Source organism: Tachyglossus aculeatus, chromosome 1 (assembly GCF_015852505.1).
Source record: "Tachyglossus aculeatus isolate mTacAcu1 chromosome 1, mTacAcu1.pri, whole genome shotgun sequence".
NCBI lineage: Eukaryota > Metazoa > Chordata > Mammalia > Monotremata > Tachyglossidae > Tachyglossus > Tachyglossus aculeatus.
The window spans coordinates 29736436-29760846 of record NC_052066.1 but is presented as its reverse complement, the minus strand read 5'-3'; the positions used below and the strand labels follow the sequence as shown (position 1 = coordinate 29760846).

Below are 24411 nucleotides of genomic sequence, written 5' to 3'. Positions count from 1 at the left end.
CGGACTCCCCCTTTTAGACTGTGAGCCCACTGTTGGGTAGGGACTGTCTCTATATGTTGCCAACTTGTACTTCCCAAGCGTTTAGTACGGTGCTCTGCACACAGTAAGCACTCAATAAATACAATTGATTGATTGATTGATGGATTGATTGACAAGCAGCGTGGCTTAATGGAAAGAGCCTGGGCTTTGGAGTCAGGGGTCATGGGTTCAAACCCCAGCTCCGCCAGTTGTCAGCTGTGTGACTTTGGGAAAGTCACTTCACTTCTCTGGGCCTCAGTTCCCTCATCTTGTACTTCCCAAGCGCTTAGTACAGTGCTCTGCACACAGTAAGCGCTCAATAAATGCGATTGAATGAATGAATGAGACCGGAGAAGCAGCGTGGCTCAATGGAAAGAGCCCGGGCTTTGGAGTCAGGGGTCGTGGGTTCAAACCCCAGCTCCGCCAGTTGTCAGCTGTGTGACTTTGGGCAAGTCACTTCACTTCTCTGGGCCTCAGTTCCCTCATCTTGTACTTCCCAAGCGCTTAGTACAGTGCTCTGCACACAGTAAGCGCTCAATAAATACGATTGATTGAATGAATAAATGAATAAATAAAATGGGGATGAAGACTGTGAGCCCCCTGTGGGACAACCTGATCACCTTGTAGCCTCCCCAGTGCTTAGAACAGTGCTTGGCACATAGTAAGAGCTTAACAAATGCCATCATCATTATTATTATTATCCAGGAGCCACCCGACTTGAAATCTCAGTCACGCCCCCGAAATGACTCATTTTGATCAAAACTGCCAGCCCCGTGTAGAGCGGTGTTTTGGTCCGCGCAACTTCAAGGTGTGAGAGAAGCCTGTAATAATCGGTAATGATAACTGTGGCATTTGTGAAGAGCTTGGAGCATTTGTGGATAAATCAATCGTATTTATTGAGCGCTTACTGTGTGCAGAGCACTGTACTAAGCGCTTGGGAAGTCCAAGTTGGCAACATATAGAGACGGTCCCTACCCAACAGTGGGCGCTCAGTCTAGAAGGGGGAGACAGACAACAAAACCAAACATATTAACAAAATAAAATAAATAGAATAGATATGTACAAGTAAAATAAATAGAGTAATAAATACGTGCACATATATACAGGTGCTGTGGGGAAAGGAAGGAGGGGGCTCAGTCTGCTTGGGGGGGTTGCGTAAAGAGCTTGGAGAAGCAGCGTGGCTCAGCGGAAAGAGCCTGGGCTTTGGAGTCAGAGGTCATGGGTTCAAATCCTGGCTTCCTAAGTTGTCAGCTGTGTGACTTTGGGTAAGTCCCTTCACTTCTCTGGGCCTCAGTTCCCTCATCTGTCAAATGGGGACTAAGACTCTGAGCCCCCTGGGGGACAACCTGATCACCTTGTAGCCTCCCCAGCGCTTAGAACAGTGCTTTGCATGTAGTAAGTGCTTAATAAATTCCATCATTATTATTATTGCTTCCCACGCATCAAGCTGTGTATTCGACGCTAGAGGAGATACAGGATAATCAGGTCAGAGAGACAGTCCCTGTCCCACACAGGGCTCACCAGTATTGAATCCCGGTTTCGCGGCCCAGAGAAGCGAAGTGACTCGGTGGAGGTCACCCAGCAGGCACGGTGGTGGAGCATGGAGGACACCTCTGAGTCCCGGGCGCCGGGCTCCAGCCGCCGGGCCCCTCCGCGAAGACCCTCCCCATCCCCTCGCGTGTCTGTCGGCCGGCCAACCTACTCGCCGTCCCTCAATCAATCAATCAATGGTATTTATTGAGCGCTTACTGTGTGCAGAGCACTCTACTAAGTGCTTGGGAAGTACAAGTTGGCAACATATAGAGACAGTCCCTACCCAACAGTGGGCTCACGGTCTAAATAATAATAATAATGATGGAATTTAACTACTCGCCCGCATCCCGCCTCCGGCCTGGAACACCCTCCCTCTTCCTATCCGCCAGACGATGGCTCTCCCCGCATTCCAAGCCTAAATAATAATAATAATAATGATGGCATTTATTAAGTGCTTACTGCGTGCACTGTGTGCACTGTTCTAAGCCCCAGATTGAGCCCCCTCCTTCCTCTCCCTATCCCCCCCAACCTTAACTCCTTCCCCTCCCCACAGCACCTGTATATATGTTTGTACGGATTTATTGCTCTATTTATTTATTTGTTTTCTTTGTACTTATTCATTCTACTTATTTTATTTGGTTAATATGCTTTGCTTTGTTGTCTGTCTCCTCCTTCTAGACTGTGTGCCAACTTGTACTTCCCAAGCGCTTAGTACTGTGCTGTGCACACAGTAAGTGCTCAATAAATACGATTGAATGAATGAATGAGCCCGCTGTTGGGTAGGGACCGTCTCTAGGTGTTGCCAACTTGTACTTCCCAAGCGCTTAGTGTAGTGCTCTGCACACAGTAAGCACTCAGTAAGTACGATTGAACTGAATTGAATTCAATTCCCCCTCCTCCCTCTCCCCATCCCTCCCCGCCTTACCTCCTTCCCCTCCCCACAGCACCTGTATATATGGATATATGTTTGTACGGATTTATTGCTCTATTTATTTATTTTATTTGTGCATATTTATTCTACTGATTTTATCTTGGTAATCTGTTTTGTTTGGTTGTCTGTCTCCCCCTTCTAGACTGTGAGCCCGCTGTTGGGTAGGGACCGTCTCTGTATGTTGCCAACTTGGAATTCCCAAGCGCTTAATACAGTGCTCTGCACACAGTAAGCGCTCAATAAATACGATTGAACTGAATTGAATTGAATTCAGTTCCCCCTCCTCCCCCTCCCCATCCCCCCCCGCCTTACCTCCTTCCCCTCCCCACAGCACCTGTATATATGTATATATGTTTGTACGGATTTATTACTCTATTTATTTTATTTGTACATATTTATTCTATTCATTTTATCTTGTTAATATGTTTTGTTTCGTTGTCTGTCTCCCCCTTCTAGACTGTGAACCCACCGTTGGGTAGGGACCGTCTCTAGATGTTGCCAACTTGGACTTCCCAAGCACTCAGTACAGTGCTTTGCACACTGTATGCGCTCAATAAATACGATTGAAAGAATGAATGAGAGAAGCACTGGGGAGGTTGCAAGGTGATCAGGTTGTCCCACGGGGGGCTCACAGTCTTCATCCCCATTTTCCAGATGAGGGAACCGAAGCGAAGAGATGTGAAGCGACTGGCCCAAAGTCACCCAGCTGACAATCGGCGGAGCAGGGATTTGAACCCATGACCTCTGGCGCCCAAGCCCGGGCTCTTTCCACTGAGCCACGCTGTTAAACCGAAGGCCCATCTCCTCCGAGAGGCCTTCCCCGAATAAGCCGACTTCTCCTTTTCTTCCACTCCCTTCTGAATTGCTCCCTTTATAATAATAATTATGGCAGCCCCACCATGACACTTAAGTCCATATCCATAACGTATTTATGTTCGTATCCGTCTCCCCCACTAGATCGTAAGCTCGTCGTGGGCAGGGAATGCTGTGTACTATATTGTTCTTCGGAAGCGGTGTGGCTCAATGGAAAGAGCCCGGGCTTGGGAGTCAGAGGTCATGGGTTCAAATCCAGGCCCTGCCAATTGTCAGCTGTGTGACTATGGGCAAGTCACTTCACTTCTCTGGGCCTCAGGTCCCTCATCTGTACAATGGGGATGAAGACTGTGAGCCCCACGGGGGACAATCTGATCACCTTGTATTCCCCCCCAGCGCTTAGAATAGTGCTTTCACATAGTAAGCGCTTAACAAATAATAATAATAATAATAATGGCATTTATTAAGTGCTTACTATGTGCGCTGGGGAGGTTACAAGGTGATCAGGTTGTCCCACGGGGGGCTCACAGTCTTCATCCCCATTTCACAGATCAGGTCACTGAGGCCCAGAGAAGTGAAGTGACTTGCCCAAAGTCACATAGCTGATAAGTGGCGGAGCCGGGATTTGAACCCAGGACCTCTGGCTCCAAAGCCCGGGCTGTGTCCCACTGAGCCACACTGCTTCTCTATGCCATCATTATTATTATTGAGAACATAGTCCGATGCATTGCCCCCCAGCCCCACCGTACTGACGTCCGTAGCCGTCATTTATTCGGTCGGACGTATTTATTGGGACTCCCCGAGGGCAGAGGACTGTACTGAGCGCTTGGGCGAGTCCAACAGAACGATATAACGGACACGTTTATTTCTGCTCACGCCTGTCTCCCCGTCTCGCTGCGAGTAGGGAGCACATCCGTTATATTGTCTCCAGACTGTGAGCCCGTTGTTGGGTAGGGACCGTCTCCGTAGGTGGCCAACTTGTACTTCCCAAGCGCTTAGTCTAGTCCGGTGCTCTGCACACAGTAAGCGCTCAATAAATACGATGGAATGAATGAATGAATTTATTCTATATATTTTATTTTGTTAATATGTTTTGTTTCATTGTCTGTCTCCCCCTTCTAGACTGCGAGCCCGCTGTTGGGTAGGGACCGTCTCTAGATGTGGCCAACTTGGACTTCCCAAGCGCTTTGTCCGGTGCTCTGCACACAGTAAGCGCTCAATAAATATGATGGAATGAATGAATGAATATCGTCCCGCGGTCCAAACTCAACGGGGGCCAGAACCGCGCCAACCGACGGTGTTATGTCGCCCGGCCCGGTGTCCCGTCCCCAGCCCCGCGGCGCGTCCGTCCACCTCCGTCGTTCCTCCCACTCCGGTCCCCGTCCGCCTCCCCATCGTCGCGGGCCGGGGCTCGGTTGTGTCACGCCGTCCCCTCAATCAGTTAATCAATCAATCGTATTTATTGAGCTCTTACTGTGTGCAGAGCACTGGACTAAGCGCTTGGGAAGTCCAAGTTGGCAACATATAGAGACAGTCCCTACCCAACAGCGGGCTCACAGTCGAGAAGGGGGAGACAGACAACAAAACAAAACATATTCACAAAGTAAAATAAATAGAATATGTACAAGTAAAATAAATAAATAGAGTAATAAATCCATACAAACATACATACATATATATAGGTGCTGTGGGGAAGGGAAGGAGGTAAGGCGGGGGGTAGGGGATTAAAACTGTGAGCCCCCCCTGGGACAACCTGATCTCCTTGTAACCTCCCCAGCGCTTAGAACAGTGCTTTGCACATAGTAAGTGCTTAACAAAGAAGAAAACAGCATAGCTCAGTGGAAAGAGCCTGGGCTTTGGAGTCAGAGGTCATGGGTTCAAATCCCGGCTCCGCCAATTGTCAGCTGTGTGACTTTGGGCAAGCCACTTCACTTCTCTGTGCCTCAGTTCCCTCGTCTGTCCAATGGCGATGAAGACTGTGAGCCCCCCGTGGGACAACCTGATCACCTTGGAACCTCCCCGGCGCTTAGAACAATGCTTTGCACGTAGTAAGCACTTAACAAAGAAGACAAGCAGCGTAGCTCAGTGGAAAGAGCCTGGGCTTTGGAGCCAGAGGTCATGGGTTCAAATCCCGGCTCCGTCCATTGTCAGCTGAGTGACTTTGGGTGAGTCACTTCACTTCTCTGGGCCTCAGTTCCCTCATCTGTCAAATGGGGATGAAGACTGTGAGCCCCCGGTGGGACAACCTGATCACCTTGTAACCTCCCCGGCGCTTTGCACATAGTAAGCACTTAACAAATGCCATTATTATTATTATTATTATTCTCTGGGCCTCAGTTCCCTCATCTGTCAAATGGGGATGAAGACTGTGAGCCCCCTGTGGGACAACCTGATCACCTTGTAACCTCCCTGGTGCTTTGCACATAGTAAGCGCTTAACAAATACCATTATTATTAATCTCTGGGCCTCAGTTCCCTCATCTGTCAAATGGTGATGAAAACTGTGAGCCCCCTGTGGGTCAACCTGATCACCTTGGAACCTCCCCGGCGCTTTGCACGTAGTAAGCGCTTAACAAATACCATTATTATTATTACTCTCTGGGCCTCAGTTCCCTCATCTGTCAAATGGGGATGAAGACTGTGAGCCCCCCCGTGGGACAACCTGATCACCTTGTAACCTCCCCGGCGCTTTGCACATAGTAAGTGCTTAACAAATACCATTATTATTATTCTCTGGGCCTCAGTTCCCTCATCTGTCAAATGGTGATGAAGACTGTGAGCCCCCCGTGGGACAACCTGATCACCTCGGAACCTCCCCGGCGCTTTGCACATAGTAAGCGCTTAACAAATACCATTATTATTATTCTCTGGGCCTCAGTTCCCTCATCTGTCAAATGGGGATGAAGACTGTGAGCCCCCCGTGGGACAACCTGATCACCTTGGAACCTCCCCGGCGCTTTGCACATAGTAAGCGCTTAACAAAAACCATTATTAATCTCCGGGCCTCAGTTCCCTCATCTGTCAAATGGGGGTGAAGACTGTGAGCCCCCCGTGTAACCTCCCCGGCGCTTTGCACATAGTAAGCGCTTAACAAACACCATTATTATTATTATTCTTTGGGTTTCAGTTCCCTCATCTGTCAAATGGGGATGAAGACTGTGAGCCCCCCCCCCGTGGGACAACCTGATCACCTCGGAAGCTCCCCGGCGCTTTGCACGTAGTAAGCGCCTAACAAATGCCATCATTATTATTATTGTTATTCTTCAGGTGCGGGCCTTCCAGCACGCCTTCAGCACCAACGACTGCTCGCGCAACGTCTACATCAAGAAGAACGGGTTCACGCTGCACCGGAACCCCATCGCCCAGAGCACCGACGGGGCGAGGACCAAGATCGGCTTCAGCGAGGGCCGCCACGCCTGGGAGGTGTGGTGGGAGGGCCCGCTGGGCACCGTGGCCGTCATCGGCATCGCCACCAAGAAGGCGCCCATGCAGTGCCAGGGCTACGTGGCCTTGCTGGGCAGCGACGACCAGAGCTGGGGCTGGAACCTGGTGGACAATAACCTGCTCCACAATGGAGAAGTCAACGGCAGTTTCCCCCAGTGCAACAACGCGCCCAAGTACCAGGTGAGAGGGGGAGAGGGAATCACGTCCACTGCATTGTTTGTTCATTCATTCAGTCGCGTTTATTGAGCGCTTCCTGCGTGCCGAGCGCTGGACTAAGCGCTTGGGAAGTCCAAGTTGGCAACATAGACGGTCCGTACCCAACAGTGGGCTCACGGTCTAGAAGGGGGAGACAGAGAATAAAACCAAACATATTCACAAAATAAAATAAATAGAATGGATATGTACAATCAATCCATCCATCAATCAATCGTATTTATTCAGCGCTTACTGTGTGCAGAGCGCTGGACTAAGCGCTTGGGAAGTCCAAGTTGGCGACGTATAGAGACGGTCCCTACCCAACAATCAATCATATTTATTGAGCGCTTACTGTGTGCAGAGCGCTGGACTAAGCGCTTGGGAAGTCCAAGTTGGCAACATAGAGAGACGGTCCCTACCCAACAATCAATCCATCAATCAATCGTATTTATTGAGCGCTTACTGTGTGCAGAGCGCTGGACTAAGCTCTTGGGAAGTCCAAGTTGGCGACATATAGAGACGGTCCCTACCCAACAATCAATCCATCAATCAATCGTATTTATTGAGCGCTTACTGTGTGCATAGTGCTGGACTAAGCGCTTGGGAAGTCCAAGTTGGTGACATAGAGAGACAGTCCCTACCCAACAATCAATCCATCAATCAATCATATTTATTGAGTGCTTCCTGTGTGCAGAGCGCTGGACTAAGCGCTTGGGAAGTACAAGTTGGCAACATATCGAGACAGTCCCTACCCAACAGTGGGCTCACAGTCTAAAAGGGGGAGACAGAGAACAAAACAAAGCATACTAACAAAATAAAATGAATAGAATAGATATGTACAAGTAAAATAAATAAATAAATAGAGTAATAAATCTGTACAAACATATATACATATATACAGGTGCTGTGGGGAAGGGAAGGAGGTAAGACGGGGGGATGTGGAGGGGGACGAGGTGGGAGAGGAAGGAAGGGGCTCAGTCTGGGAAGGCCTCCTATCGAGCGCTTACCGTGTGCAGAGCACTGGACTAAGCGCTTGGGAAGTCCAAGTTGGCAACATAGAGAGACGGTCCCTACCCAACAGCGGGCTCACCGTCTAGAATCAATCAATCAATCAATCAATCGTATATTTATTGAGCGCTTACTGTGTGCAGAGCACTGTACTAAGCGCTTGGGAAGTCCAAGTTGGCAACATAGAGAGACGGTCCCTACCCAACATTGGGCTCACAGTCTAGAAGAAGAACCGGCCCCGGTGCGTGGGAGAGCACGGTCCGGTCGATATGGATATGTATGGATACAGTATGGATATGTATGGATACAGTATGGATATGGATACAGTCTTCTAGACTGTGAGCCCACTGTTGGGTAGGGACCGTCTCTCTATGTTGCCAACTTGGACTTCCCAAGTGCTTAGTCCAGTGCTCTGCACACAGGAAGCGCTCAATAAATACGATTGATTGATGGATGGATGGGGCGCCCGCTCTGTGCGGACCACCGTCCCATAGCCCCCATTCAGTCGTTCCATCGTATTTATTGAGCACTTACCGTGTGCAGAGCACTGGACTAGCACTTGGGAAGTACAAGGCGGCAATAATAATAATAATAATGGCATCTGTTAAGCACTTACTATGTGCAAAGCACTGTTCTAAGCGCTGGGGTGGGATGCAAGGTGATCAGGTTGTCCCACTTGGGGCTCACAGTCCTAATCCCCATTTTCCAGATGAGGGAACTGAGGCCCAGAGAAGTGAAGTGACATGCCCAAAGTCACACAGCTGACAAGGGGCGGAGCCGGGATTTGAACCCACGACCTCGGACTCCAAAGCCTGGGCTCTTTCCACTGAGCCAAGCTGTTTCTCATTCGTTCAGTCGTATTTATTGAGCACTTACTGTGTGCAGAGTGCTGGACTAAGCATTTGGGAAGTACAAGGTGGCAATAATAATTGTTAAGCACTTTGGACGTACAAGGCGGCAATAATAATGATAATAATAATAATAATGGCATTTATTAAGCGCTTACTATGTGCGAAGCACTGTTCTAAGTGCTGGGGTGGGATACATGGTGATCAGGTTGTGCCGCGGGGGGCTCACAGTCTTAATCCCCATTTTCCAGATGAGGGAACTGAGGCCCAGAGAAGTCATATGACTTGCCCAAAGTCACACAGCTGACAAGGGGCGGAGCTGGGATTTGAACCCACGACCTCTGACTCCAAAGCCCGGGCTCTTTCCACTGAGCCACGCTGCTTCTCATTTGTTCAGTCATATTTATTGAGCGCTTACTGTGTGCAGAGCACTGGACTAAGCGCTTGGGAAGTACCAGGTGGCAATAATAATAATAATAATGGCATTTGTTAAGCGCTTACTATGTGCAAAGCACTGTTCTAAGCCCTGGGGAGGATACAAGGTGATCAGGATGTCCCACTTGAGACTCACAGTCTTCATCCCCGTTTTCCAGATGAGGTCACTGGGGCCCAGAGAAGTGAAGTGACTTGCCCAAAGTCACACAGCTGTCAAGTGGCGGAGCCGGGATTTGAACCCATGACCTCTGACTCCAAAGCTCGGGCTCTTTCCACTGAGCCACACTGCTTCTCATTCGTTCAGTCGTATTTATTGAGCGCTTACTGTGTGCAGAGCACTGGACTAAGTGCTTGGGAAGTACAAGTTGGCAATAGTAATAATAATAATGATAATGGCATTTGTTAAGCGCTTGGGAAGTACAAGGCGACAATAATAATAATATGGTGGCATTTATTAAGCGATTACTGTGTGCAAAGCACTGTTCTAAGTGCTGGGGTGGGATATAAGGTGATCAGGTCATCCCACGGGGGGCTCACAGTCTTCATCCCCATTTTCCAGATGAGGTCACTGAGGCCCAGAGAAGTGAAGTGACTTGCCCAAAGTCACACAGCTGGCAAGTGGCGGAGCCGGGATTTGAACCCATGACCTGTGTCTCCAAAGCCCGGGCTCTTTCCACTGAGCCACGCTGCTTCTCTAACATCTAGAGACAACGTTCCCTACCCAACAATGGGCTCACAGTCTAGAAGAGGGAGGGAGGGCCTGTCCTCGGCTCAACCCAGGGAGAAGCAACGTGGCCCGGTGGCTAGAGCCCGGGCCCAGGAAGCAAGAGGATCTGAGTTCTAATCCGGCCTCCGCCACCTGTCTGCCAGGTGGCCTTGGGTAAGTTCACTTTCATTCATTCATTCATTCATTCATTCAATCGTATTTATTGAGCGCCTACTGTGTGCAGAGCACTGGACTAAGCGCTTGGGGAGTCCAAGTTGGCAACATATAGAGACGGTCCCTACTTTCCTTCTCTAGGCCTCAGTTACCTCACCTGTAAAATGGGGATGAAGACTGTGAGCCCCCTGTGGGACAACCTGATCACCTTCTAACCTCCCCAGTGCTCAGAACAGTACTTTGCACATAGTAAGTGCTTAATAAATGCCATCATTATTATTATTATTATTATTAATTGGCTTGCCCAGTGTCCCACTGCTGAGAATCGGCGGAGGCGGGATGGGAACCCACGACCTCTGACTCCCAAGCCCGGGCTCTTCCATTCATTCAGTCGTATTTTTTGAGCGCTTATCGTGTGCAGAGCACTGTACTAAGCGCTTGGGAAGTATAAAGTATAATGTTGGGTAGGGACCGTCTCTATATGTTGCCAACTTGTACTTCCCAAGTGCTTAATACAGTGCTCTGCACATAGTAAGTGCTCAATAAATATGATTGAATGAATGAATGAATGAACCCCGGGTGGGACAGAGACGATTTTTGACCTGACTCAGCCGTGTCTCTCCCAGTGCTTAGAATCAATCAATCAATCGTATTTATTGAGCGCTTACTGTGTGCAGAGCACTGTACTAAGCGCTTGGGAAGTACAAGTTGGCAACATATAGAGACGGTCCCTACCCAACAGTGGGCTCACAGTCTATAAAATGGGGACTACCTAGTAATAATCACAATGATGGTATTTGTTAAGCGCTTACTATGTGCTAAGCACTGGGGGGATACAAGGTGATCAGGTTGTCCCACGGGGGGCTCACAGTCTTCATCCCCATTTTCCAGCCGAGGGAACCGAGGCTCAGAGAAGCGAAGTGACTTGCCCAAAGTCACCCAGCTGACAAGCGGCGGAGCCAGGATTCGAACCCACGCCCTCCGACTCCAAAGCCCGGGCTCTTTCCACTGAGCCACGCCGCTTCTCTAGTACGCAGCCGCGGCGTCGCCATGGGTCGGAAACGACCCGACGGCGTAAGACGGCGTTGACGCCGGTCGATTTGTTTAGTTTTGTCGTCCGTCTCCCCCTTCGAGACCGCGAGCCCGCTGTTGGGCAGGGACCGTCTCTCTCTGTGGCCGAAGTGTACTTCCCAAGCGCTTAGTACAGTGCTCTGCGCACGGTAAGCGCTCAAGAAATACGATTGAACATTCAGCACGCAGTAGGCCCTCAGGAAGTGCCACTGACGAATTAATCGTATTTATCGGGGGCCGATTTTGTCCATGGTCCGTGCTTGGGTAAACGTGGTCCCTGCCCTGGAGGAGCCCGCAGCCTTATTCATTCAGTTGTACTTATTGAGCGCTTACCGGGTACAGACCACTGTTGGGTAGGGACTGTCTCTAGATGTTGCCAGCTTAGACTTCCCAAGCGCTTAGTCCAGTGCTCTGCCCACAGTAAGCGCTCAATGAATACGACTGAATGAATGAATAGTAAGCCCTTGGGAGAGGACAGCACAACAGCAGAGTGGCTCAGTGAAAAGAGCCCAGGCTTTGGAGTCAGAGGTCGTGGGTTCGAATGCCGGCTCCGCCACTTGTCGGCCGTGGGACTTTGGGCAAGTCGCTTCGCTTCTCTGGGCCTCAGTAACCTCATCTGTAAAATGGGGATTAAGACTGTGAGCCCCCCGTGGGACAACCCGATCACCTTGTATCCCCCCAGTGCTTAGAACAGTGCTTTGCACACAGTAAGCGCTTAATAAATGCCATTATTATTATTATTATTATTATTATTATTATTATTATTCTCTGGGCCTCAGTGACCTCATGGGATGAAGACTTTGAGCCCCCTGTGGGACAGCCTGATCACCTGGTATCCTCCCCAGCGCTTAGAACAGTGCTTGGCACATAGTAAGCACTTAATAAATGCCGTCATTATTATTATTATTCTCTGGGCCTCAGTTCCCTCATCTGTAAAATGGGTATGAAGACCGTGAGCCCCACGTGGGACCGCCGATCACCTTGTAACCTCCCCAGCGCTTAGAACAGTGCTTGGCACATAGTAAGCGCTTAATAAACGCTATCATTATCATTATTATTATTCTCTGGGGCTCAGTGACCTCCCTTCCCCACAGCACCTGTATATATGTATATATGTTTGTGCATATTTATTACTCTATTTATTTTACTTGTACATATCTGTTCTATTTATTTTATTTTGTTAGTATGTTTGGTTTTGTTCTCTGTCTCCCCCCTTTTAGACTGTGAGCCCACTGTTGGGCAGGGACTGTCTCTATATGTTGCCAATTTGTCCTTCCCAAGCGCTTAGTCCAGTGCTCTGCACACAGTAAGCGCTCGATAAATGCTATTGATAATGATGATGATGATCTGTAAAATGGGGATGAAGAACGTGAGCCCCCCCATGGGACAGCCTGATCACCTTGTATCCTCCCCAGCACTTAGAACAGTGCTTGGCACATAGTAAGCGCTTAACAAATGCCATCATTATTATTATTATTGTGTTGGCGGCAGGATTAGAACCCACATCCTCATTCATTCATTCAATTGTATTTACTGTGTGCAGAGCACTGTACTAAACGCTTGGGAAGTACAAGTTGGCGACATATAGAGACAGTCCCTACCCAACAGCGGGCTCACAGTCAAGACCTCCTCTGACTCTAGGGCCTGGGCTCTGTCCGCTGCTTCACTCTTAATTAAATCTTATTTAACGTTAAATCGCCTCTCTACGGCACCGCAGTTTCAATGCCCTAACAGGGCTTTTTCGAGCAAAAATAATAGTATCGATTTACTCTCCTGCTGCCTTCTAGTTATCCTGAGGGCTTCACGGATTTTTCTGGAAATATTCAAAACGAGGTAAACGGCCGTTGTCTTAGCCCGAAGCCCAACCTCAACCCTCAGTCACGCTGAAGTCGAGGTATAAAAATGGACACGGAAGACTGCACCCTTTTCCGTGGGTCTTTTCCCCCCTTTTTGTTTTCTTAGAGTAATAGTAATAATTGCGGTATTTATTAAGTGCTCACCCTGTGCCAACTACTGTGTCGGACACTGGGAAAGAGACAAAATAATCAGGTCGGAAACATTGCCAGTCCCACATGGGACTCACAGTCTAAGTAGGAGGAGAAAAGGTACTGAATCCCCATTTCATAGGTGAATAATAATAATAATGGCATTTATTAAGCGCTTACTATGTGCAAAGCACTGTTCTAAGCTGCTGGGGAGGTGACCAGGTTGTCCCTCGGGGGGCTCACAGTCTTAATCCCCATTTTCCAGATGAATCCCCATTTTGCAGGTGAATAATAATAATAATAATGGGATTTTATTAAGCACTTACTATGTGCAAAGCACCGTTCCAAGCGCTGGGGAGGTTACAAGGTGACCAGGTTGTCCCTCAGGGGGCTCACAGTCTTAATCCCCATTTTACAGGTGAATAATAATAATAATAATAATGGCATTTATTAAGCACTTACTATGTGCAAAGCACCGTTCTAAGCGCTGGGGAGGTTACAAGGTGACCAGGTGTCCCTCGGGGGGCTCACAGTCTTAATCCCCATTTTCCAGATGAATCCCCATTTTGCAGGTGAATAATAATAATAATGATGGCATTTATTAAGCGCTTACTATGTGCAAAGCACCGTTCTAAGCTGCTGGGGAGGTTACAAGGTGACCAGGTTGTCCCTCGGGGAGCTCACACTCTTAATCCCCATTTTACAGATGAATCCCCATTTTACTGGTGAATAATAATAATAATGGCATTTATTAAACACTTACTATGTGCAAAGCACTGTTCTAAGCTCTGGGGAGGTTACAAGGTGACCAGGTTGTCCCTCGGGGGGCTCACAGTCTTAATCCCCATTTTCCATATGAATCCCCATTTTGCAGGTGAATAATAATAATAATGATGATGGCATTTATTAAGCGCTTACTATGTGCAAAGCACCGTTCTAAGCTGCTGGGGAGGTTACAAGATGATCAGGTTGTCCCTCGGGGGGCTCACAGTCTTCATCCCCATTTTCCAGATGAGGGAACTGAGGCCTAGAGAAGTGAAGTGACTTGCCCAAAGTCACACAGCTGACAGTTGGCGGAGCCGGGATTTGAACCCATGACCTCTGACTCCAAAGCCCAGGCTCTTTCCACTGAGCCATGCTGGGAAGAAACTGAGGCCCAGAGATCTTAGGTGACATTATTATGATCATTATTGTAATATTTGTTAAGCACTTACTACGTGTCAAGCACCGTTCTAAGCGCCGGGGTAGGTGGCTTAGTGGAAAGAGCCCGGGCTTTGGAGTCAGAGGTCACGGGTTCGAATCCCGACTCCGCCACATGTCTGCTGTGTGATCTTGGGCAGGTCACTTAACTTCTCTGGGCCTCAGTTACCTCATCTGTAAAATGGGGATTAAGACTGTGAGCCCCACGTGGGACAACCTGATCACCCTGTATCCTCCCCAGCGCTTAGAACAGTGCTTTGCACATAGTAAGCGCTTAACAAATGCCAGTTATTATTATTATTATTATTGAGAGTCAGAAGGCCGTGGGTTCTAATCCTTTCTTCACCACCTGTCTGCCGCGTGGCCTTGGGCAAGTCACTTCACCTCTCTGTGTCTCAGTGACCTCATCTGGAAAATGGGGATTAAAACTGTGAGTCCCACATTCATTCATTCATTCAATTGTATTTATTGAGCGCTTACTGTGTGCAGAGCACTGTACTAAGCGCTTGGGAAGTCCAAGTTGGCAACATCTAGAGACGGTCCCTCCCCAACATCGGGCTCACAGTCTAGAAGGGGGAGACAGACAATGAAACAAAACATATTAACAAAATAAAATAAATAGAATACATACGTACAAGTAAAATAAATACAGTAATAAATATGTACATGCATATATACATATATACATATTTCCCACATGGGACAACCTGATTGCCTTGTATTTATCCCAGCACTTAGAACAGCGGTTGGCACATAGTAAACGCTTAACAAATACCGTAATCATCAGTCACTCATTCATTCATTCAATCATATTTATTGAGCGCTTACTGTGTGCAGAGCACTGTACTAAGCGCTTGGGAAGTACCATGATCAACCACCCCAGTGCTTAGTACAGTGCCCGGCACATGGTGCCTAACAAATACCACAATCATTATGATTCTTCTCATCGGGTTGGACATAGTCCCATATGGGGCTCACAGTTTAAGGAAGAGGGAGCCCATGTATTGAACGCCCATTTTACAGATGAAGAACCAAGGCCCAGAGACATTAGTAACTAGGCCGAGGTCACACAGCAGACAAGTGTCAGAGCCGGGACTAGAACCTGAAGTCTTCCGCTTCCCTGCCGTCTTTCCCCCTAGTCCATGCTGCCTAATAATAATAATAATAATAATAATGACATTTATTAAGCGCTTACTATGTGCCAAGTACAGTTCTAAGCGCTGGGGAGGTTACAAAGTGATCAGGTTGTCCCACAGGGGGGCTCACAGTCTTCATCCCCATTTTACAGATGAGGGAACTGAGGCCCAGAGAAGTGAAGTGACTTGCCCAGAGTCACCCAGCTGACCAGTGGCGGAGCCGGGATTTGAACCCATGACCTCCGACTCCAAAGGCCAGGCTCTTTCCACTGAGCCACGCTGCTTTTCATGGCGGTAGCCCATCCCGTGAGTGGATCGTTGAAAGAGTGTCTCTGTGTGTGTCTCTGTCTTTGCCTAAGAGGGAGCGAAAGAAAGGGCAAGAGAGGAAATTCCCTGGCCATTTCCTTCAGCTCTGTAGCCGCTATTCCAGAGCCGTCCCGCTCGGATGAGCCTGCTGTTGGGTAGGGACCGTCTCTATATGTTGCCAAATCAATCAATCAATCAATCAATCGTGTTTATTGATTGGACTTCCCAAGCGCTTAGTCCAGTGCACTGCACACAGTAAGCGCTCAACAAATCCGATCGAATGAATTAAGGGTGACTCAAATGGAAACCCTTATTAATGGTATTAATTAATGGTATTAAAATTAATGGTATTAAAATTAATGGTATTAATTTTGTCAGTGAAATGAAGTGTGGATCATAATCTGTCCTTGTAACCTCCCCAGCGCTTTGAACAGTGCTTTGCACATAGTAAGTGCTTAATAAATGCCAGTATTATTATTATTATTATTATGTGTCCCGGGTTCCCCTGTCTGACGACAGCAGCTGAATCCAGGCTGCTCCTCCCTCCCGATCGACGGAGCCGATCTGTTTCTCTCCCCTTCCCATCGGCTCACTGGATTTCCCGTTTGTTTTTTTCATTCATTCATTCATTCATTCATTCATTCATTCATTCAGTCGTATTTATTGAGCGTTTACTGTGTGCAGAGCACTGGACTAAGCGCTTGGGAAGCCCAAGGTGGCAACGTATTTCGAGAGGCAGCGTGGCGTAGTGGATGGAACATAGTAATAACGATGGTGTTTAGACTGTGAGCCCACTGTTGGGTAGGGACCGTCTCTATATGTTGCCAACTTGTACTTCCCAAGCGCTTAGTACAGTGCTCTGCACACAGTAAGCACTCAATAAATATGATTGATTGATTGATTGATATTTGTTAAGCGCTTACTATGTGTGAAGCACTGTTCTAAGCACTGGGGTAGATACAAGGTCATCAGGTTGTCCCACGTGGGGCTCACAGTTTTCATCCCCATTTTGCAGATGAGGGAACTGAGGCACAGAGAAGTCTACATGTCCATCTGTCTACATGTTTTGTTGTCCGTCTCCCCCTTCTAGACTGTGAGCCCGTTGTTGGGTTGGGACCGTCTCTATCTGTTGCCGACTGGTACTTCCCAAGCGCTTAGTACAGTGCTCTGCACGCAGTAAGCGCTCAATAAGTACGATTGAATGAATGAATGAATGAAGTGACTTGCCCAAAGTCACACAGCTGATAAGCGGCGGAACCGGGATTTGAACCCATGACCTCTGATTCCCAAGCCCGGGCTCTTTCCACTGAGCCACGCTGCTTCTCTGGTCCCGGGTGTCAAAAGCTCATGAGTTCTAATCCCGGCTCTGCCACTTGTTTGCTGTGTGACCTTGGGCAAGTCACTTCACTTCTCTGGGCCTCAGTTCCCTCATCTGGAAAATGGGGATGGAGACTGGGAGCCCCACGTGGGACGGGGACTTTATCCAACCCGATTTGCTCATATCCACCCCAGCGCTTCGGACAGTGCCTGGCACATAGTATTCATTCATTCATTCAGTCAGTCGTATTGATTGAGCGCTCACTGTGTGCAGAGCACTGTACTAAGCGCTTGGAAAGTACAGTTCGGCAACAGATAGAGACAATCCCTACCCAGCAGCGGGCTCACAGTCTAGAAGGGGGACAGACAAAAAAGCCAAAGGCATCAATAGCCTAGTAAGCATAGTAACGTAATAATAACGTAGTAAGCGCTTAACATTCATTCATTCAATTCAATAGTATTTATTGAGTGCTTACTGTGTGCAGAGCACTGGACTAAGCGCTTGGGAAGTACAAGTCGGCAACATATAGAGACGGTCCCTACCTAACAACAGGCTCACAGTCTAGAAGAATAATAATGATGACATTTATTAAGCACTTACTCTGTGGAAAGCACTGTTCTAAGCGCTGGGGAAGTTACAATAATAATAATAATAATAATAATGGCATTTGTTAAGCGCTTACTATGTGCAAAGCACTGTTCTAAGCGCTGGGGAGGTTACAAGGTGATCAGGTTGTCCCACTGAGGACTCACACTCAATCCCCATTTTACAGATGAGGTAACCGAGGCCCAGAGAAGTGAAGTGACTTGCCCAAAGTCACCCAGCTGACAATCGGCGGAGCCGGGATTTGAACCCATGACCGCTGACTCCAAAGCCCGGGCTCTTTCCACTGAGCCACGCTGCTTCTCTAAACAAGTAGACAAGCACTGTTCTATGCGCTGGGGTAGATACAGGGTAATCAGGCTGTCCCACAGGAGGGCTCCCGGTCTTCATCCCCATTTTACAGATGAGGTCGCTGAGGCACAAGAGAAGTGAAGTGACTTGCCCAAGGTCACACAGCTGACAGGTGGCGGAGGCGGGATTAGAGAAGCAGCGTGGCTCAGTGGAAAGAGCCCGGGCTTTGGAGTCAGAGGTCGTGGGTTCAAATTCCGGCTCCGCCGGTTGTCAGCTGTGTGACTGGGCAAGTCCCTCCCCCTTCTAGACTGTGAGCCCACTGTTGGGTAGGGACCGTCTCTATACGTTGCCAACTTGGACTTCCCAAGCGCTTAGTCCAGTGCTCTGCACACAGTAAGCGCTCAATAAATACGATTGATTGATTGATTGAACTTCTGGGCCTCAATTCCCCCATTTGTCAAACAGGGATGAAGGCCGTGAGCCCCCGTGGGACAACCTGATCACCTTGTAACTTCCCCAGCACTCAGAACACTGCTTGGCACATAGTAAACGCTTAATAAATGCTATTATTATTATTAAAACCCACTACCTCTCACTCCCAAGCCCGGGCCCTTGCCACTAAGCCACGCTGCTTCTGCAGACACCCCCCCAACCGTCGTTACTGTTATTATCGCTCCTTTTCCCCGTCGCCCCGGCGATCCCCCTTCTGACCCCGTGTCGTCGTCTCCGACTTTCCAGATCGGGGAGCGGATCCGCGTCATCCTGGACATGGAAGACAAGACTTTAGCTTTCGAGCGAGGCTACGAGTTCCTGGGGGTGGCTTTCCGCGGCCTGCCCAAGGCCTGCCTTTACCCGGCCGTGTCGGCGGTCTACGGCAACACGGAGGTGACTCTGGTCTACCTAGGGAAGCCTTTGGACGGATGACGGCGGCCCCCCCCGACGTGGACAGCCGCCCGTCTCTCCCCGCCCTTCCCTCTCCCCTCCTTCCAGCTCGGCGCGGCCCGCGGAGGAGGACAACGAGAGCCTTTCCCGCTTCCCGGGAGTCATTTTCCCGGTCGGGCCCGGGCTGCGCCTCTCTCGGACGGCGGGAGAGAGAGACGGGAGCGCGGCGCCCTTGGAGGCCTTCTTACAAGTTGTACAGACGCGGTCCGTGTAAAGAAACTGTTCCGGGAGAATCCCGAAACCCAACCGACGAGAGAGGAGGACGGGAGGGGTCGCCTCCGTTCCCGTCGAATTCCGTACGGGAAAGCCACTACGCGGTACACGGCGGGGCGGGGGGAGAGCTGCTGGGTTCTTGAAAAGCCATCTCGGGAAGTTTGACAGAGAGAGAGAGAGGTGCTATATTGGATCGTTTTGGATCGGCTGAAGGTTTCCGTAGCTAGCAGTCTGGTTTTCCCTCCAAAACGATCGCGGGGAGGTCAGCCTGAAACTCGAAGCCATCTCGGGAAGTTTTACAGGGAGAGAGAGAGGTGATATAGTGGATCGTTTTGGATCGGCTGAAGGTTTCCATAGCTAGCAGCCTGGTTTTCCCTCCAAAACGATCGTGGGGAGGGCAGCCTGAAACTCGAAGCCATCTCGGGAAGTTTTACAGGGAGAGAGAGAGGTGCTATAGTGGATCGTTTTGGATCAGCTGAAGGATTCCGTAGCTAGCAGCCTGGTTTTCTCGCCAAAACGATCGTGGGGAGGTCAGCCTGAAACGCGAAGCCATCTCGGGAAGTTTTACAGGGAGAGAGAGAGGTGCTATAGTGGATCGTTTTGGATCGGCTGAAGGTTTCCGTAGCTAGCAGTCTGGTTGGCTTTTTTGCCAAAACGATCATGGGGAGGTCAGCCTGAAACTCGAAGCCATCTCGGGAATTCTTACAGGGAGAGAGAGAGGTGCTATTTTGGATCTTTTTGGATCGGCTGAAGGTTTCCGTAGCTAGCAGTCTGGTTGGCTTTCTCTCCAAAACGATCGTGGGGAGGTCAGCCTGAAACTCGAAGCCATCTCGGGAAGTTTTACAGGGAGAGAGAGAGGTGCTATAGTGGATCGTTTTGGATCGGCTGAAGGTTTCCGTAGCTAGCAGTCTGATTTTCTCGCCAAAACGATCGTGGGGGGGTCAGCCTGAAACTCGAAGCCGTCTCGGGAAGTGTTTTAGGGAGAGAGAGAGGTGCTGTATTGGATCGTTTTGGATCGACTGAAGGTTTCCGTAGCTAGCAGTCTGGTTGGCTTTCTCTCCAAAACGATCGTGGGGAGGTCAGCCTGAAACTCGAAGCCATCTCGGGAAGTTTTACAGGGAGAGAGAGAGGTGCTATAGTGGATCGTTTTGGATCAGCTGAAGGATTCCGTAGCTAGCAGCCTGGTTTTCTCGCCAAAACGATCGTGGGGAGGTCAGCCTGAAACGCGAAGCCATCTCGGGAAGTTTTACAGGGAGAGAGAGAGGTGCTATAGTGGATCGTTTTGGATCGGCTGAAGGTTTCCGTAGCTAGCAGTCTGGTTGGCTTTTTTGCCAAAACGATCATGGGGAGGTCAGCCTGAAACTCGAAGCCATCTCGGGAATTCTTACAGGGAGAGAGAGAGGTGCTATTTTGGATCTTTTTGGATCGGCTGAAGGTTTCCGTAGCTAGCAGTCTGGTTGGCTTTCTCTCCAAAACGATCGTGGGGAGGTCAGCCTGAAACTCGAAGCCATCTCGGGAAGTTTTACAGGGAGAGAGAGAGGTGCTATAGTGGATCGTTTTGGATCGGCTGAAGGTTTCCGTAGCTAGCAGTCTGATTTTCTCGCCAAAACGATCGTGGGGGGGTCAGCCTGAAACTCGAAGCCGTCTCGGGAAGTGTTTTAGGGAGAGAGAGAGGTGCTGTATTGGATCGTTTTGGATCGACTGAAGGTTTCCGTAGCTAGCAGTCTGGTTGGCTTTCTCTCCAAAACGATCGTGGGGAGGTCAGCCTGAAACTCGAAGCCATCTCGGGAAGTTTTACAGGGAGAGAGAGAGGTGCTATATTGGATCGTTTTGGATCGACTGAAGGTTTCCGTAGCTAGCAGTCTGGTTGGTTTTCTCGCCAAAACGATTGTGGGGAGGTCAGCCTGAAACTCGAAGCCATCTCGGGAAGTTTTACAGGGAGAGAGAGAGGTGCTATAGTGGATCGTTTTGGATCGGCTGAAGGTTTCCGTAGCTAGCAGTCTGGTTGGCTTTCTCTCCAAAACGATCGTGGGGAGGTCAGCCTGAAACTCGTCACTGCAGATTCCCTTCCCTCGAGGGAGCGAGGAAAGGCAAGCTATTTTCTGTCACGGAATGAGTATTTTTAGATAACCGCTACTCGACACTACCGACGCACGTTGATGTAATGTCCAGCCCTACCTCTTCGCCTCCTGAGATAAAAAACAAACAAACACGAAAACGTCACCTCGTAGCACAGAAAAACGCTGTTCGCTCTTACGGGTCTTAAACCCGGACGCCGGCATCGCAGGCCGGATCCTGGTAACGGATGGCCGGATCGGTCCTTCGGTAGATGGGCGCATCCACCGGTCAGTCGTGCTTGTCGCGTGCTGCCCAGCTGCGCGCGGGACACTGAACTGAGCGCCCGGGAGAGGGTAATCCGGCAGAGCTGGGCCCCGTCCACGAGGCTCTTAAGGCCCAGACTTCCCTCATCCCACTAGCGGTCCACCCTGTCCAGGGAATCAGCCCTGGACTGTAAGCTGGATACGGGCAGGGAGCGTATCGGCTCGTTCCGCCCTCGCCGTTCTGTCCCCGGGGCTCAGGCCGGTGCTGTCCGCACGCGGTAAGCGCTGCCCAAATGCCGTGGATTGTTTGACCGATCGGTCGACCCCGGCGGGGTTTCCCTGTTAATGGAATAACGAGGCCTGGTGACGGGCCTTGCAGCCCTCGTCACGAAGGGTCCTTCCCCCTGACGCTAACCGACCTCTCTCAGGACGGGAAAGGCGGTCTCGTGTCCCTCTGAGGCCGGGGGCTTTCCTACAGAGCCAGAGGGTCCGTCCCGCGGCCTAGTGGCTCGAGCCTGGGCGTCAGAGGGACCTGGGTTCTAATCCCGGCTCCGCCACGCGACCTCGGGCGAGTCCCTTCGCTTCTCTGGGCCTCGGCTTCCTCATCCGGAAAACGGGGATACAGACCGTCAACCCCACGGGGGGCAGACACCGGGTCCGACCCGATTTGCCCGTATGCGCCCCGGCGCTCCGTACAGTGCCTGGCCCCAAATAAGTGCTCGACAGGTGCCACAGTTATTAGTGTGATCAGTACTGTTGTTAGCCCCAGCCTAAGATTCGGGAGGGTACGGAGAGCTGGTGGAACTTCAAGATGAGGATAACAGGACGATCAGTAGTTAAAGCCAAAGCACGACGGTAAACGCCGAGGCAAATACGGGACAAAATCAGATCAGAGGCAAGTCCCCAGAGGGGGACGGGGAAACCGGCGTGAATTCTCCATTTTTCGCAGATGAGGAAACCGAGGCCCAGCGTCGTCAAGGGACTCGCCCGAAGTCACCCAGCGGGCGGGGGCAGAGCTGGGATTAGAAGCTTTGCCGCCCAGCGCCCGCGTCCCCTTTCTCCGGGCCCCGCTGCTTCGCGGCTCACAAATTACGCAGGAGGGAAGCACCGTTTTTCTGTGCAAAGAAGTGTAACGCGTGCGATCGCACACGGGACTTGCGATCAAGCTCTCTTGAAGTAGAAACTTTGTTTATGTGGGAGCGTGCGTGTTGCGTGTGGGCGCGTGCTCACGCGTGTATGTATGTGTATCTGTGCGCGTGTGGGTTGGGTCCTAATAAAGCCAGGAAAAATGGTATATCAGGCAGCGGGCGGGAATGATTGGGTGTGAAATCTGAACTAATGCTCCGAAGAGGAGGAGGCCATAGAACAAAAGCTTAGCACTCCGCTGCCGCGCGAAGGGTATTGACGTATTTATTTGTTGAACATTGGGTCTGTTACTTGAAAGGAATATCTGTCGGGGGTCCTTTCTTCCCTCCTCGCGAAGGTCACGAAAGAAAGAAAAACGACTCTTGGTATGGCAACCGTCCGGATAAAGGGGGTTTGCCCGGTGCGGGTCTCACGCCGGTGCGGCCGCTCCAGAAAAGTGGATTTTTTCGGGCCCGTAAACCAACAACGACGACGGCAGAGCAGGATTCCGCGGTGGGGTCCAAGGAGGTTTCCGGCCCCGGCGCGAAACAGCAGATTTTCCTTAGCACTCGCCACTTGCACATTTAAGTCCAGTGAATCGGTCGATCCCGAGAACCTTCCCCCTGGAAGTTTTGCGGAGAAGTCGGATTTTTCGATTACGGTTTTTTGATAACCTTTCTTAACCCCAAAGTTTCGGAGGAGTCGGAGACAAAGTTGCTGCACAGCGAACTTACAATCAGGCATCGGCTTAACGTTATGAAAAGTGATCTCTAGCCCTGTTTCCCCTCCCCCCCCACAAAAAAAAAACCTTTAAAAGCAGTGATCGTTTGACCATTGCCGACTTTTTGATATTTTCAGTGTCCCAATTTTGCGATTCCTTTAGAGCGGATTTTGGGGTGGGGAGGGAGCGGGTGGCCGGGGAGTGAAGAATCTTCACTTCGAACGTGTTCTAACTTATTACAGGAGACCAATACTAGCTGTACAAAATATTAAAATAAACGGTTACGACGTTCATGGAAATGCATCCGCTTTTTCTTTCTGTCCCAGCCGAGGCAGGATTAGGTGGAAGGAAGCCGCTCGGGAAAAGAATCGCTGAATGTCCGTCGGGCGTTGGCATTCGGCTCTGAGCGCCATCAGCGCTTCAGAAATAATTATTAATTATTATTATAGTGGTATTTGTTAAGCGCTTACTATGTGCTTAGCACTGTTCTAAGCGCTCGGGGGGGATACAAGGTGATCAAGTTGTCCCATGTGGGGCTCACAGTCTTAATCCCCATTTTACAGATGAGGTAACTGAGGCACAGAAGTGAAGTGGCTTGCCCGAGGTCACACAGCTGACAAGTGGTGGAGCTGGGATTCAAACCCATGACCTCTAACTCCCAAGCCCCTGCTCTTTCCACTGATCGATCCATCAGTAGGTGGTATTTATTGAGCAGTTTGTGCAGAGCAGTGTATTAAGAGAAGTGGCCTGGCTCAGTGGAAAGAGCCCGGGCTTTGGAGTCAGAGGTCGTGGGTTCAAATCCCGGCTCCACCAACTGTCAGCTGTGTGACTTTGGGTAAGTCACTTCACTTCTCTGGGCCTCAGTTCCCTCATCTGGAAAATGGGGATGAAGATTGTGAGCCCCACGTGGGACAACCTGATCACCTTGTATCCCCCCAGCACTTAGAACAGTGCTTTGCACAGAGTAAGCGCTTAACAAATACCATCATCATTATTATTATTATTATTATTATTAAATGCTTGGTAGAGCAAAACAAAATAAGGCTTCACCGGTGCAGCGGAGCATAGTGGACAG

General features: G+C 49.9%; 1 protein-coding gene across 1 annotated transcript in view; it reads left to right on the top strand.

Annotated features, from left to right (window-relative positions):
- Positions 1–23631, top strand: part of FBXO45 (F-box protein 45) — a 62756-nt gene extending 39125 nt beyond the window's left edge. The window contains exons 3-4 of the mRNA XM_038744532.1: positions 6562–6918; positions 18753–23631. Of these exons, the coding sequence (XP_038600460.1) occupies positions 6562–6918; positions 18753–18938 (543 nt within the window). The 3' untranslated portion in view covers positions 18939–23631. The remainder of the gene's footprint in view (positions 1–6561; positions 6919–18752) is intronic.
- The last annotated feature ends 780 nt before the right edge of the window (positions 23632–24411 follow it).